Source organism: Aethalodelphis obliquidens, unplaced genomic scaffold (assembly GCF_003676395.1).
Source record: "Aethalodelphis obliquidens isolate GAN/ISIS:26980383/991018 unplaced genomic scaffold, ASM367639v1 scaffold39, whole genome shotgun sequence".
Taxonomy (NCBI): domain Eukaryota; kingdom Metazoa; phylum Chordata; class Mammalia; order Artiodactyla; family Delphinidae; genus Aethalodelphis; species Aethalodelphis obliquidens.
The window spans coordinates 18,905,215-18,921,284 of record NW_020837983.1 but is presented as its reverse complement, the minus strand read 5'-3'; the positions used below and the strand labels follow the sequence as shown (position 1 = coordinate 18,921,284).

General features: G+C 41.3%; 1 protein-coding gene across 1 annotated transcript; it reads left to right on the top strand.

Moving 5' to 3' along the window:
- The first annotated feature begins 3,645 nt into the window (after positions 1-3,645).
- Positions 3,646-10,539, top strand: KCNV1 (potassium voltage-gated channel modifier subfamily V member 1). The gene is made up of 3 exons (XM_027131364.1): positions 3,646-4,287; positions 5,124-5,653; positions 8,953-10,539. Exons 1-3 carry the CDS (start codon positions 3,821-3,823, stop codon positions 9,462-9,464), a joined length of 1,509 nt encoding a protein of 502 aa, XP_026987165.1. The 5' UTR covers positions 3,646-3,820; the 3' UTR covers positions 9,465-10,539.
- The last annotated feature ends 5,531 nt before the right edge of the window (positions 10,540-16,070 follow it).

The window sequence follows — 16,070 nt, the reverse complement described above, 5'->3', positions numbered from 1 at the left end:
AATTCTTCTTTCATTTCTTGACATACTTCAGGGTATATCTCAGGTCAAGATCAGGGACCAGGAAGGATTCCCTCTGCATGGATTTATTTCCCCCCTAATTTGTCATATGTTTTTCAGTGGGCTCTCTGACTCAAACCTGGACAATCAATGAGTGAGCAGAGACAACAGATTAAAGGGAACAGGACAGGGAAGAAGGCCGGGATTTTTGCTACCCAAGAGACTGTATTTTAAAATAGGTCATTTGTGTTTGTATACTCCCAGTTAACTAGTAACCATCTTTCTAGTTATAATTATTGTTTTGTTTTGTTTTTTGGCTGCGTTGGGTCTTCGTTGCTGCACACAGGCTTTCTCTAGGTGAGACAGTAGTTGCCTCGAGCGGGGGCTACTCTTCGTTGTGGTGCCCGGGTTTCTCATTGCGTTGCTTCTCTTGTTGTGGAGCATGGGCTCTAGGCGTGAGAGCTTCAGTAGTTGTGGCATGTGGGTTCTAGAGCACAGGTTCAGTAGTTGTGGCGCAGGGCTTAGTTGCTCCATAGCATGTGGGATCTTCCTGAACCAGGGTTCGAACCCGTGTCCCCTGCACTGGCAGGCGGATTCTTAACCACTGCACCACCAGTGAAATCCCTAGTTATAATTACTTTAATTAGTGGAAACTGTTTTAATCAAATTGAATGTCAATTGAAAATTTTAGGTTCTTAGCAGTTGAGATGAAATCTGGAGTCAGAAAGACCCCAGTTTCGGTCCCTTAATATACTCCCCTTCACATATTCACTATACAACTGGGAAAGTTCCTTAGTGCCTGTGCGCCTCTGAGTTGAGATTTGTGGCTAAGGATAACAATACTTACTTCATGGGATCATTGTGAGAATTCAGATGCTTAGCTTGAGCCTTACACTTCAAGAGTGGTTATTGTTACAATTACTTCTACAGGACACCACTAATTACAACTGATTCCAGGGTCCTGGTGGCAGCGTAGGAGACCTGCAAGCCTCAGTCACCATTTGCTAACCTCTGGTCACCTGTCCAAGATCTCCCTTCTCACTCAAATCTGTCATTCTCCTCTGAAAGTTTTCCTCCTTCCTCACAATAATCTGTAAAGCTAGGGGAGACTTTACTGCTAATCATTTGATTCAAGTTATTCACACTAAAGGATGAATAAGGCTTAAAAGAACTTTTGGCTTTTTTCAACGCCCAATATATAAGTGAAATATTGGAGAAATTTTTCTCTCTATGTAAGGGAAAATCTTCACTACCTTAAAAAAAATTAATTTCACAGTACTCATACATAACGATGAACTACTTACTAGGATGATTTTTAACTCCATATTTTCTGTATGGAAGAGTTCTTTATAGAGGCAAAAGTTAACCAGGAGGATAGCCGTCCAAAGAGCCACAACTGATAAATACTGTATACTGTTTTATAAATTTCACTGAAGTTGTTCTTTTATTCTCACAGGAAAATGTTAGTTCCATAAGGACAGGGATCTTGTCTGGTTTTTTTCATGGAGCCATCTGAAGCACCTAAAATAGTGCCTGGTACATAGTGGATGCGCAACAAGCGTTTGTGGAAAGATTAGAGAAAATACATCATTAAACTCCTGCCCTTCTTTAGAAAGCTGCAAAAGTAAGTAAATAAATACAACCACACTTTGGTTTACTTAAAGATCACACAAAAATGATACGTCCCAAGCACTGTGTTTATGGGGCCAGCCTCTGACAATTAGTCCTGGGTTTTAATTTGGAATGTGTGACCCTAAGTAAATCACATAATTTCTCTCTGCCTCAGTCTTCCCTTCTGTAAATCAAGTATACTTCTACCTCATAGTATTGTTATTATGATTAAATAAGGTACTGAATGAGTAAAGGGCTTACAAAAATTTCCTGGCATAAAGTAAGCACCCAGTAAAGGTTAGGTGTTTTTTATTAAAACCTGAAATTTTACTAAGGAAGGCGTTGAGGCCCTTGAAGTAAATGCCAGCTAGAGCTTCCACAGCCAGTTGACAAAGCCAGAACTAAACAACTATGTTTCAGGTCAATCTGCCTGCTTTACCTCTTTATATATACTTTCTAAAACTACTTACAAGGAAAAAAAGGAGCTAAGTGTGGTGCACTCATTCTTGCAAAGACTTCTGAAAAATGCAGGATTCCCAGACGCTTTCTGGAAATAATGAGGACAACCCTGAACCGTGCCACACAAAGCAGTTAACGTAACTGCCCTAACCCTGAGTTTCGCAGATTTATACAACTGGAAAATTTTGTTCTTGAGCATTTGTGAGCGCACAGATTCCGGGAAACGAGAATCTAATATAGTAATCCTTGAAGCGCCTTCAGGATGAATGTAAGATTCAGTCACTGAGCGCCTCACTTCCTCCTCCGGTCTCACCTCCCTCCGCTCCCCGCTCTCCTCACAGCTGGCGCTGGGAACCGCCGAGGGCTGGGAGCGTGCGCGGGCGGGGGCGGCCACCCTCCGCCGCAGCCTAGGGGCCGGAGCCGGGAGGCTCGTGGCGAAGAGGCGAGGCTAGACAACCAGCGCGGGCGAGGAGCTCAGCCGCGAGCACAGCCCTCTTCCCGGACCTGTGAAGTCAGACTCACGTGTAAATCGCGAGGATCAAATCGAGGCTACGCAGCCAGCTGCGCCCACTGAGCGCACCCCAGATGTGCCCGGAGCAGCAGGTGAGTCACCCTGCCCTCCTCCTCGCTCCCGCCCCGTGTCCAACAGGTTGGCCGGGGCGCGACTCCCAGGGGCCCCGTGGATGCACTTCTAGCCTCACCTGGGCACAGCGCTCGGCTTCTCCCTTTACCGAGTCGTCGTTACTATTTAAACTCCTGCCCCAGCCCACGCCTGTTCTAGTCCTTGTCTTTTTGCCTTCCCTTCTCCTAAAATGACAGCTCTGCTGTGTACCGAAGAATGCCCCCAGAACACCTGCTCTCCGGGAAACTTGTAGCGACAGAAAAGCCTAAACCGAAGGGCGCAAAGTGCCTCAACACGTGACGGGAGCTGGCAATGGTGACCCCTAGTTCTCAGTGACTCACTGGGACTTAATCGAAAGTCATCATTAATTGTCCTCGTTTCTCAACCAGGAGGTCAAAAATTAGGGGAGGAGGGAGAATAAAACGAAGCGTGAGTGACAGACTAGAATGAGAGTGGATGCGAGCAAATGACTCGAACCCTGCACCCAGGTCACCCTCCCCCACGTGCGCGCATCCCCAGCGACCACTCCCTGGGAGGCCTATGAAACTGCGCAGCAAAAGCAGAGAGAGGAATATATATCCTGAAGTTGGAAAAGACTCAGACCCGGTTACCACTTCCTTTGCCTTCTGAACTTTTCGTTTTGGTCTCCTGCAGGCGGGAGTGAGTCTTGCCCTTCCCCTTGCTTGCATTCCTCCAAGATTCGTCGTGCCCTCCTCCACTGTAGACCTCCCTCCCCCTTCCCCTCCCCTCCCGCTCCAACCCCCAAGCAGGGAGGCCTTCAACCCATACACCTCCCGGGCTGGAGATCTCAATTACAAAGCTGGGGAAGGGGTACTGAGTCCGGGAAGGACCACGGCGACCGGCAGTGTGCCCTGCGGATGTCCTCGGCTTGGTCCACACCTGAGCAGTTCCCTGGGCGCGACCCCTCCGCTCCTCCCAGACCCGGCGCTCAGACACTTGTGCGCTGCTACGGCGCACTCGCAGCGCCCTAGCGGCGAGAGGGAGAACGAGCACAGGCGGGTGGAGAGAGTAAGGGTTCGGGGGTGGGAGGAACCCACCTCGGGAGCCCGGGAAATCCCGGACGTGCCACCGCCCCCAACTTTGTGGCGCCCTCCGGCAGCGGCGGCAAGGATGGAGCTGCCTCCCCGCGGCCGGGCGTCGCCGGACTCGCCGCTGGACAGCGCCTCCCTGACCTCGCTGGACTCCAGCGTCTTCTGCAGCGAGGGCGAAGGGGAGCCCCTGGCGCTCGGGGACAGCTTCACAGTCAACGTGGGCGGCAGCCGCTTTGTGCTCTCGCAGCAGGCTCTGTCCTGCTTCCCACACACGCGCCTTGGCAAGCTGGCCGTGGTGGTGGCCTCGTGCCGGCGCCCCGGGGCCCTGACCGCCGTGCCCAGCCCCCTGGAGCTCTGTGACGACGCCAACCCCGTGGACAACGAGTACTTCTTCGACCGGAGCTCGCAAGCATTCCGCTACGTCCTGCACTACTATCGCACCGGCCGCCTGCACGTCATGGAGCAGCTGTGCGCGCTCTCCTTCCTCCAGGAGATCCAGTACTGGGGCATCGACGAGCTCAGCATTGACTCCTGCTGCAGGGACAGGTACCCTCGAGGCGCTTGGTGGCTGGGCGGGGCAGCGGGCGCGGTGGAGAGAGGGCGGCAGAGGGAAAGATTTGAGGCTTTACACAAGCCTCGCTCAAGCCAGGTTTAAGAATACCTGTGCCCACTTCGGAGCTAGAAGGTGGGGTGGCAGTGGAGGCCGGAAAGTGTCAAAGCCAACTTCTGATTGGAAGTTTCTGAACCTTCTCCTTTTTCCAGTATGCTAATTCATTTATAAGTCAAGAGAGGTCAGGCCTGCAATAAATATTTGGTGGTTAAATAAATGAGTCCGAAATCTTATGCTCCAAAAAATGCATGTATAGGGATGTAGGTTTCAGTGGAGAGCGTTATTATCAAACCTAGGACACTAACTTTTAAAACTTGGACAAGAACTGCTTTAAATACAGAAGGCAGAAAGTTGGTTCTTTGACTGTGGATGATTGTGGGACTTTGGTGATCTATTATTTTGCTATTGCTTTGCTATTACTACCATTTCTTCATGAATACCTTTCCATTAGCCACCTTAAAAAAAATTACATATCGCAAACTTCTGTTCCTGTTACCAGAAAAAATGGGTGATAAAATGCTTTAATCTAAAGTAGCTTTGCGATGTATAAATTCTTTTGTATAAACTTCTACCATGAAAGTGCCATTTTAAAAACAATAATCCTAAATGAGAACATTTGAGTACTGTGGGAAGAAAGCCTGGGTAAAATATGAATGAACATTTTCTGCATTTTCCTGAAATAAAAAGCATGACTTCACTGCCAAGTTTAATTCTCTTTACTTCTGTATTTTAAAAAAAGTTAGACTAATCACCAAGTTGTCTTCTCTAAAAGATACTTCAGAAGAAAGGAGCTGAGTGAAACTTTAGACTTTAAGAAGGACACAGAAGACCAGGAAAGTCAACATGAGAGCGAACAGGACTTCTCACAAGGACCTTGCCCCACCGTCCGCCAGAAGCTCTGGAACATCCTAGAGAAACCGGGGTCTTCCACAGCTGCCCGAATCTTTGGGGTCATATCCATCATCTTCGTGGCGGTGTCCATCGTCAACATGGCTCTGATGTCAGCCGAGTTAAGTTGGCTGGACCTGCAGCTGCTGGAAATCCTGGAGTACGTGTGCATTAGCTGGTTCACCGGGGAGTTTGTCCTGCGCTTCCTGTGCGTGCGGGACAGGTGCCGCTTCCTGAGAAAGGTGCCAAACATCATAGACCTCCTAGCCATCTTGCCCTTCTACATCACTCTTCTGGTAGAGAGCCTGAGTGGGAGCCAGACTACACAGGAGCTGGAAAACGTGGGGCGCATCGTCCAGGTTTTGAGGCTGCTTAGGGCTCTGCGCATGCTCAAACTGGGCAGGCATTCCACAGGTATTCAGTTTTCATTGATGCCTTTTAATTTGCCATTGTTTTTAAGCATTAGTGCTTTGACCATGGTCCAAGGGAAACGACTCTTGACTCCAAATTGATACTCAAAACTACCAACTCCTATATTTCACCCAATTATGATCTCCAGAAAGGTACTGAAAAGCAAAACCTTGAGGTTGTTATCACAGGTATAGAGGACAAGCTGCCTCTCACACAATTCCTCTCCTTAAGACATTTGAGAAACAATTTAACCATACGTTAACTTTATTTTAACCCAGGTGCCCAGAAGATGTACGAAAATTAAAGATACTGTGTTTCTGGAAGGTTCTACATAAAATATGCATAAACAGCACATAAAAAGATATGCACAGATTATATGTGATATATAGGAACGTAAGCCAGTTTCTTTTCTGTGTCCAAGGAAGTATCACACGTGTTCCTTGGGAGAAGAGAAAGTCCTCCAGGGCCTTCTCTGGCTATGCAGAAAGAGAGATGACTGGGCACTGGTGGCCCTCCCATGATTTTTGAAGAAGCAATGGAAATTTTGCTTTGGAAGAAAGCAAAAGACACTAATTAAATGCTTTGTCTAGTATCTGAGAATTTTCTTGTCCCTAATTGGGGAGGCACAAGAGAGACGGTAACGGGAATTCCTTAGCTGTTTGTATGTATCATAAAGCCTTGAAGATCTAAAGAACACTCTCCCTAGAAAAATCTCTACACAACACACACACACACACACACACACACACACACACACACACAATTATATGTGAAAATTTTAGGCAATGTCAGAGGAAATCACACAAATCCATTAAAGATGATGCTTGCATCCCCAAGGGCAATGATTTTCAGTGGCCGGCCCAGCCGGCTGTTAGATGTTCTGGAGCACATATGTTACCTTATGTTAGACTTTAATGAAAATAAGAATCCCTTGAAAACCTTGTTAAAATGCAAATTCTGAGCCCCAATCCCCGAGAGTCAGATTTTAGTTTGGGGGGTTGGATCCAGAAGCATATATTTTAACAAGTTAGTTTTGATGTAGGTGGTCTTGAACCACACTTTAAGAGACACTGGAGTAGGATGCCATATTCATACGATACATATAAATATAAATAATTTGACTAGAGAGTCCTATTCCCACCTATTTCCCTAGATATATGCCTGACTGGTCACCTAAAAGGAGTTGATGGTAGTTGTCTCTCCCTATAAATATAGGGAGGAGTTAACCTCAGACATGTTTTTTCCCACACATCTCTGAGGAAACTACAATTTCTCCTAATATAGTTTTAGTAGTGTATTTTCCTAGCTAGTCTCATATACCAGGGATTTGATAACGGGGTTTCCAACAACTTTTAGAAGTACCACTCTTTGTTTTCTGACACACATAATGGGATGCTTTCTTCTAGTATTTATAAACTCTTCACAGTATTCAATTTAAAAACACCCAGTAAAGAATACATTTTTTTCCCAAAAGAAAGGAAAAAGAAAATAATGTCAATGTTTCCACAATGTCACCTCTTCAAAGGTTTTGTCAGTTCTAAGGCAAGTAGAAGGATTAATAAAGCCTTAATTTATTGAAAAGATATGAACAGTTGCATAAATATTTGACAGTTTTATCTAAAGCATTACATTTAGCAAAATATAGACATAGATCACATATTCCCCTATGTATTAACTATAAATAAAAATTGAGAAGTATTATAGAATAATGGTTAGGAGGACAATGGGTGGGCCAGACAGCCTAATTTTAAGTCTTTGGTATGTAACTTTGTACTAGATATGCTACCTTTCTGTGTCTCAATCTGCTCACCTGTAGAATGGCATAAGTATAACATCTATCTCATATTATTTTTTAGGATTACCTGAGTTAATTGATGTAACATGCAGAAATTCAGGCCACTTTGTTTCTTTACAAAATGAAATGTTTAGAATGTTGAAATGAAAACAACCTTCCCAAACACTATGCATTTCTTCATATGTTGTCAATATATTTCAGAAATGCAATTTAATACAGACATATCAAGGCCAGTATTCTAAAGATATTCTTTAAATGTCTTTTGAAGTTAAACCTCAAAGTTATATTCATTGGTATTTTAAAATAGCTGGTTAATAGTTCAAGAACATCTGAAAATTTCAAGAACAAAATTCAAAATAATGAGAGCACAAATAGTATTTTAACATATTTAAAATAGTCTCCAGTGAGTGAATAAAAATTTAAAAGTGATTCCAAGAGGCACTGCTCTGGACTTCTGAGACCGTATCATTGTGACATCATGTTAATACGACTTCGAAATGTGGATAAACTTTAATCAGTATCTCTCTAGAGTTGGAAAGATACCTTATTCAAATCACGATCCTGTAATGGGCTCCTCTTACTATCCTGAGGGTTTAGTCTCGTCAGAGGTGGGATTGGACTCTCCTGGGTCTGTCTTGCAGAATCCTCAGAATTAGCAATGGGAAATTCACCTATGCCTCATAGTGAGTGAATTCCCTAGTGGCTCCAGTCCCCTGTACCTTTTCACAATGGAGGAATAGTCTGTATTCAGGTCTATCTCCCGACAGGAAAGGAGAAATTCTATGTATTCAAGGGAGATAGTTTCCTATAGCTTTGGTATTAAGGACAAAAATTTCAATGGGTTCCATGGGAGTGCAGGAACCCCTCCTGCTACACCTCTGAGAATGTCCTCGCATGTACATTTGATGTTCTTATGTCAATTTTGTCACTGATTCCTAACTTGTTTCTGCTGCTTCACTTCATTTTCATCTTTTACTTCCTCTGACTTTCAGATAATGATGCCCCTAATTGTATTAAACTTTATCAGGAAGGTGAGAAAAACAGACACATAAAATATAAGGAGACAACATAAAACTTCATTAGAAAAGTGTGCTAAGGTGAGGCACTGAAATGCAGACCTGACCAAGAGAGCCCTCCACGTGCAATGCTGCAAAGTTTCCCATTGGATAAAGTACAAACTCCTATCAAACGTCCCCTGCCTGCCCTCCAACTCATCTCTCACCTTTCTTTTGTATAAATTGTAGGTTTTTAATAAATGATAAGTGAGTGAATGAATCTATTTATATTTTTCTATGCTTCTCAATCGGGCCCCATCAACTAGACTAAGAACTTCCTGAAGATTATAATTTATATCTATATATCCCCAGAACATTGCCCAATGCTGGAGCCATATTAAATGTGAAATGCATGTGTGTGGGTGGGTAGCAGAGAAGGAGAAGGGAAGGGAGGGAAGGACGAAGGAAGAGAGGAGGGGTGCCCATGACTGACACCAATTGTTCTGTTACAGGCTTACGCTCACTTGGAATGACAATCACCCAGTGTTACGAAGAAGTTGGCCTGCTGCTCCTATTTCTTTCTGTAGGAATCTCTATATTTTCAACTGTGGAATATTTTGCTGAGCAGAGCATTCCCGACACAACCTTCACAAGTGTCCCTTGTGCATGGTGGTGGGCCACAACGTCCATGACTACCGTGGGATATGGGGACATCAGACCAGACACCACCACGGGCAAAATCGTGGCCTTCATGTGTATCTTATCGGGAATCCTTGTCTTGGCCTTGCCCATTGCTATTATTAACGACCGCTTCTCTGCTTGCTACTTCACCTTAAAGCTCAAGGAAGCAGCTGTTAGACAGCGTGAGGCTCTGAAGAAACTTACCAAGAATATAGCCACTGACTCATATATCAGTGTTAACTTGAGAGATGTCTATGCCCGGAGTATCATGGAGATGCTTCGATTAAAAGGCAGAGAAAGAGCAAGTACTAGGAGCAGTGGAGGAGATGATTTCTGGTTTTGAATTCACTTTCAGTTTATTTACAAAAGCCTGTGTAATACTAACTTGATTGATAAAGCCTTGATATGGATGTCTGTACACTGCTGATGAGTCTCTGTTGAGTACCACCTGTGTTCATTTGGTTCATACGTTGCTTGATCTACTAGAATAGTTCACATCCCCCAAAACAGCAACACTTCGTTTTTTCACATTTGAGTCTCAAAAATATCCATTTAACGCAACCAGGCCAATATACACATGTCTGAATTGTCAAATACCAAATAATATTGCAGTGCATACAACAAAGTTAAATGTTTTACGCATCACTAATTTTTAGAATCTTTTGCACCACTAATTCTAAAAGACGGGAGTTAAACTGCATAGCCCAGAGAAAAGATAAGTGAACATTTAAGAACACACTGGACAACTTTGCCATTTAAAGATACTCTCCAAGTAAATAAATCCCTCCTTTCTCCATCAGTTAAAACTGTTGAATATAACAATTCTCTTTTCAAGAGAAAAGCCTGATTTGATGGTCATAGACTGAGTCCCTATCTTTCCTCTGGTGCAGATGACCGATCACAAATGGACTGAGCTCTGTATTCCATCATTACGGTTGGAGGTAGAAACCCAAAACTGCTTAGACTGCGGTAGAAGATTGCTACCCAAAGGCTTCGAGAGTTGTGCATCTTCATCCTCCCCACTGAGTGCATATGTGCAGTATAAAGGCGGTATCTCTTAGTATTCCATGGAAACTAGATGGTCTTTAAAAAATCTCTTTATTGATGTAGTGTTCAAGTTATGTCCTTAAAATCATGACTTTGTAAGTAAAGGTGAAGTAGTGAACATCCTAAATGTATATACACTGAAATTATTAAATAGTCTTATTTCATAATATGAGAATGATATGTTGAATGATTCCACTGGGTGAACTTGACGATCTTTTATTTGTTAACAAAAAATATTACGGATAGCTTTCTGACTGTTGGGGTAAATAGCAAATGTTCAAACTTTACACGCATTTTGACAGTCATTCATGATAATAATAAAATTTCTAGTCAGTTTGTTATATAATTAAAGCCAATAGCTCTACCTAAGCCTAAGAATTAGTTTATGATTTCCAATATTCCAGTAAATGAGGTTTTTAAAACTAAGAATAATTCAGATTTATCACTTTCATACCTGCCTTCTTAATGGGTATAACAGTGTCCCCAATGGGATAAAAATTGTTTCTTGGTGGGGGGACAAAAATATCTTACTCTTTTTATTCATAAAATAAATATACATGCAATACATAAACAGATATAGAGTATATCTATGGTATTAAATTTTCATGGGATGGGAAAGTAGAAAAAAAGAGCCCCTTTCCAGAGTTGCGCTATGATAAGAAATAAACACTGAGAAAGACAAATTTAATATATGTACCATATTTTATTAAATCTATTTAAGATACCCTATTATATTATGAACTACAAAGAAGGAAAGGAGGAAGAGAGGAAAGACAAAATAAAAAGAAAGAAAAGGAAAGAAAGAACAAAAGAAAGTCCAATCAATTGTAAGATGCCATTGATTGTAAAATGTGTCCAGATTTTGGACATGTAAAAATTTAAAACATGCATCTTAAAATCAATGAAATATCATATACGCTACCTCTAGTTTTCTGGTATGCATGCTTAACTTCTAAAAACATCTTCATTGATAACATGAGTTTTAGATTGTATGCTAAAATCCTTTAATCCTCTTGGCTTGTTTCTACTTCTCCCAAATATTATGAAAGAGTTAAGAGATATGTGTAGTAGTAAATATTTTCCATCTTACACAGTTCCCAGGTGCTAGAGTATGGCACAGGGCCACTTGTCCTAATATAAATATGCCATCCACAATCTGAAGGGGAAATAGAGATTAGACACAGAAGGCAAACTTATCCTGACTTATCTAGAACTCCCTCCAGTAAGAGTTACTCTGATCCAGGACTGTGCTCTGTATTCATCATGTTTTATGTCACTGTATCCTCAAAATATTCCTATTATATAATTACTATCGCTATACTCTTCTAGTTATATAGTTCATATATTTATCCATGCAACAAATATTTATTCAGGACCCATTTGTATGCTGGGCACTACAGATTCTTTGTTAAATCAGACCAAGCCCTATTCTCTTGTATTTAACATTCTATTCAAGGCTGTGAGGGGAACACAGACAACAAAGCTGAGGCACAAGAAGATGAAGTAACTTGGCCCAAATTCACACAGCCCATGCATGAGTGACAGAATCAGAGAATGAGTCCCAATCGGCTGGACCCTGAAACTGATACTCCTAAAAGGCATATGACAGATTTCATTATTCCCACACAACCTGTGCTTAGGGATTCCCTTCCCAGGCAGGCAAGCCAATTTCTCATGGGTGGAGAGGTTCAATATGCCTTAAGAAAAGTAACAGCTTATTCTCAAGGTGGAATGGAGCTTTTAAGGAACAGTTGTCACATCGTGTGGTCATTATTAGACAAAAAGAAATATTACCTTAAGAATAATAGTTGGAAAGTGAAAAAAATGAAAAAACTATATGTATTATACGCATATTTTTTCCTACCACAGAAGATTCTAAACATGTTCTCCAGAAACATGGTATGTTAGCTATATAAATTTTGTTGAGATGTGGACATTTCAAAAGAAATTTTCAAATATCACTGCTTAGTCAACCTTGCCATTATATAAAATACTGGTGCATGTTCAACAAATTATACATATAAGCAGACCAAATTTAAGTAACAAATCAAGGCAGGAACTCTGTTAATCTTATATCCCAACATCTACAAAAACTGATGTTTGTCAAAAACCTAAGAATTATTGCTATAAAACAATATTTAATTTGTTTGGACATATAAATAATAGAATTATTGGCTTTAGGCTATTTAAAAAACACTAATTAAAAACATTTGAGTGCACAGAGGGAATGCTTGAGTACCTAAAAGAGCAATTTTAAGAAATGATTGAGGTATGTTTGGTAGAAGTGGCATCTTGTTCATGTTTTACTGGGTTTTTTTCCTATATATACACAGAATAGTCGCATTTATCATTTTAAAGCAAATTACTATAAAGCATAATGTATTAAATGCACAAAGAAGCTAATTGAGGTAGAAATCTCAGTGCTGTGTTTCAATGTGGAATTCTTGCTCTCATGAAAATCTTTTGACTAGCTCTTGCAAAAAATATACATGCTGGCCCAAGTTATCTAAGCAAAACATTATCATTGAGTAAGCTTACTGGTTTGACAAATATTTCCACTGATTCATTTTCTTAACATGAAAAGCCTGCTCTTTTGAAATATGAGCCATTAATATCTCTGCCTTATCAATCCTGCAATTCAGTCCAAGACGCTATCAGTTGGCAAATGATGTGTTCTAGTGCTTCCATTGGTGATTTCCCTTTGCAAAAGCACCCCGACTCCCGAACCTGTCTTTGAGTCATGCTGATATGTGGAATAAAAATGTCACCTAAGGAGAATTTTACTCACAAACTCCACTTGGCATTTGCTTACGTGGTGTTCTTTAGGGATAATGGGGTAACTGAGATGCTCACCATCTTCATGTCCTCTTTTGCATTGTGTTAAAATCACTCTCTTGCTTACGACCTCAACTCCATTGAGGTATTCAGTTGGTAAAACCCAAACCCTAACTAAATCCAGCCCAGTGCCTATTTGTGCTGTCCCTGCAGAGCTGATCGTGATTACAGAAAAAAACCAATGTGTGCTGACTGCTCTCATTTTACATTCATGCCTAAACCCCAAATGGGTTCTTAATGCTGCAAGGCAATCATACTGCAATTCCTGAAGCTATTCACTCTCTAGATAAATATAAACCTCTAACACCTCCTTTTGATTCCACTTTCACTCAGAAAATAGAATCAGTTAGAAAAGATTTTCCACAAGGGCCGGCACCCACATTTATCCACCTACCTCCATCTGTGCATATTCAATCTGCCTTTCCTTCTATCATGAGTTGAACTGTCCACTCTTCCCTCTAACTCTAGGACATTGCTTCAGAATGCCTTTCCCCTCTCCCTACTATACCATCTCTTTCCCCCCTCCTTAGTAGATCATTCCTATCATGAAAAAAACATAATTTAATTTTTTCCATCTTAAAAACAAAAGCAAACAAATGAACAAAAAACTTGAATCTACTTCATCCTCTAGGAAACACCCAATTCCTTGCTCTCCTCTATGGCAAAACTTCTTGAGAGCATTTTCTAGTCACTCTCTGCATTTCTATATTCACTTTTTTTTCCCTATTCTTTCTTGATAATCCACTCACATCAGTCTCCCACCACTACATCTCCTCTAAAGATGTTCTTCTCAAGGTCAGCCATTACCCTGTAATTGCTAAATCCAGTCATCAATTCTCAGAATTCATATTGCTTGATCCATCAGCAGCATTTACAAGGCTAATTATAGACTTCACTATAATTGAAAAACTTCCTTCACTTGACTTGCAGCCCATCCCACTCTCCTGATTTCCCTCCTACCTCATTGCTCATTCATCTTTTCTGGTTGAGAGGGTCAATCAGGGCTTAATCCTCAGGCCCCTCCTTCTCTCTATTTACATCACTACCTTGGCAACTCATCCTGTTTTATTGCTTGAATACCACTGATACTTGGTCAATTCCCCAATTTCTGTCTTCAGACTAGACCTCTCTTCTCACTTCTTGCATCTTCAGATTTGTGTGCATAACTGCCTATTCAATGTCTACACCTGAGCATCCAATGAATATCTCATGATTAGCACATTTAATACCAAATTATTGATATTATCCCAAAAACCTATGTCAGATCAAGTACTCTGAGAAGCTGAGGCCTAGACAGCTGATTACTGTAATTATGTGCAAGACATTTATTGTAGGGGGAAAAAGCCTGTGAAGAATAAAGAGGAGGAATCTAGAGAATATGGGAAGAACCTTCAAACCATGATGCTAATCTGACACCTGTGAAGAAGAGGGAGAGAAGAGGATTGGGTAAAAAGAGTCTCTGATTACAACCCAGTTCTAAGAAAATTTCAACAGAGTTGATGGAGAGTCCTGAGCAAAAGTAGCCCATTAAGGAGCCCCACCTCTTTTAGATATGGGACTCAGCTCAAGCCAACAGTCAACCATGCTGCCCTCAGGAGGAGATCTGAACGGTGGATTTTCACAGCCACCACAGTCAAGCCCTGGAAATGCACAGGTCTGCTTCGCCATGCACATCCAGAAGGAGCCCCTCCAGGGATTCCATAGGCCTCTCTTTCTGAATAAAAACTTAAAAAAAGGAGTTGGTAGATGAATTAGACTGTTCACTGTTGCTTTGCTCTCAGAATAGCAGCTGGTCGTCATCCTCTCCTTCCTCCTCTGTCCACAACACCCCACTCACAGCACATGATTTCCCCCAGTAAACCCTTACAGCCTAAAAAAGTTATGAAGAGAATTCTAATCTGCTTATACTTTTCTCTACCTCAAAGAAAAAGTGTATATCCTGAGAAACACTTTTATCATTATCGTGACTTAAGTGCACCATAATTAGTTATGCTGCACAGAGATGTCATTGCCATGTTACTTAATATTTTTTCCGAACAAAGAAATGGTATTAATAAATTGATATTGCACGGGGAAATTTCAAAACAATTTAAATCCCATTTTATTCATTTCTGAACTGGTAACATCATACTGACAATGACACTATTTTTTTTTTTTTTCCGGTACACAGGCCTCTCACTGTTGTGGCCTCTCCCGTTGCGGAGCACAGGCTCCGGAAGCGCAGGCCCAGTGGCCATGGCTCACAGGCCCAGCCGCTCCGCGGCATGTGGGATCCTCCCAGACCGGGCCACGAACCCATGTCCCCTGATCGGCAGGCGTACTCTCAACCACTGCGCCACCAGGGAAGCCCCTATGACACTATTTTAATGGGTACCATTAATAATCCAACGACTGAAAAATTCTTTCCTGTTTATATATTAATTTATGTAAAACCACTGAGGTAGATAAATACATTTAGCTTTCAACAACATGATGCAACTAAATCTGAAGTAACAAGAAGAATATGTTAACTTTTGGATTTCCTTTTCATGTTCTAAGTTGCGGGACATTTCTTCTAATTAGATAAAAACCTTACTTTGGCTTCCTTAGAAAGTATATAGTCTAAGAGGTTTTATAAGTAACAGAAGATAATGGTAATGTGTGTATTTTCTACATTATTCTATCATTCCATACTCAAAGTATTTCCAAAGAAATAGTAGTTGAACTAAAGAAGTTTTAATAAGTTTGGTGCATGCACACACACAGACTGAGAGAGAGAGGGAGAGAAAGAAAGAGAGGGAGAGAAAGAGGGAAAGAGAAAGAGAGCTAGAGAGAGAGATTGAGGAGTAAAAATTTAGGATAACAAATGTGATTTTTTTTTCAAGTTGAATACAAATTTTTTATTCTGGGTGCTTTTTAACATTTCTAACATCATAAATAGCAAAAAAAATATTGCAAAAACAATAAAAAAGATTTAAAATATATAATTTACATAAAACCATCAGGTAAGTATATGTCTTCATTATATATATTTTATTCATAGTTTTGTTTATAGCTTTATTTTAGTATTTTTATGGTTCTAGTAATG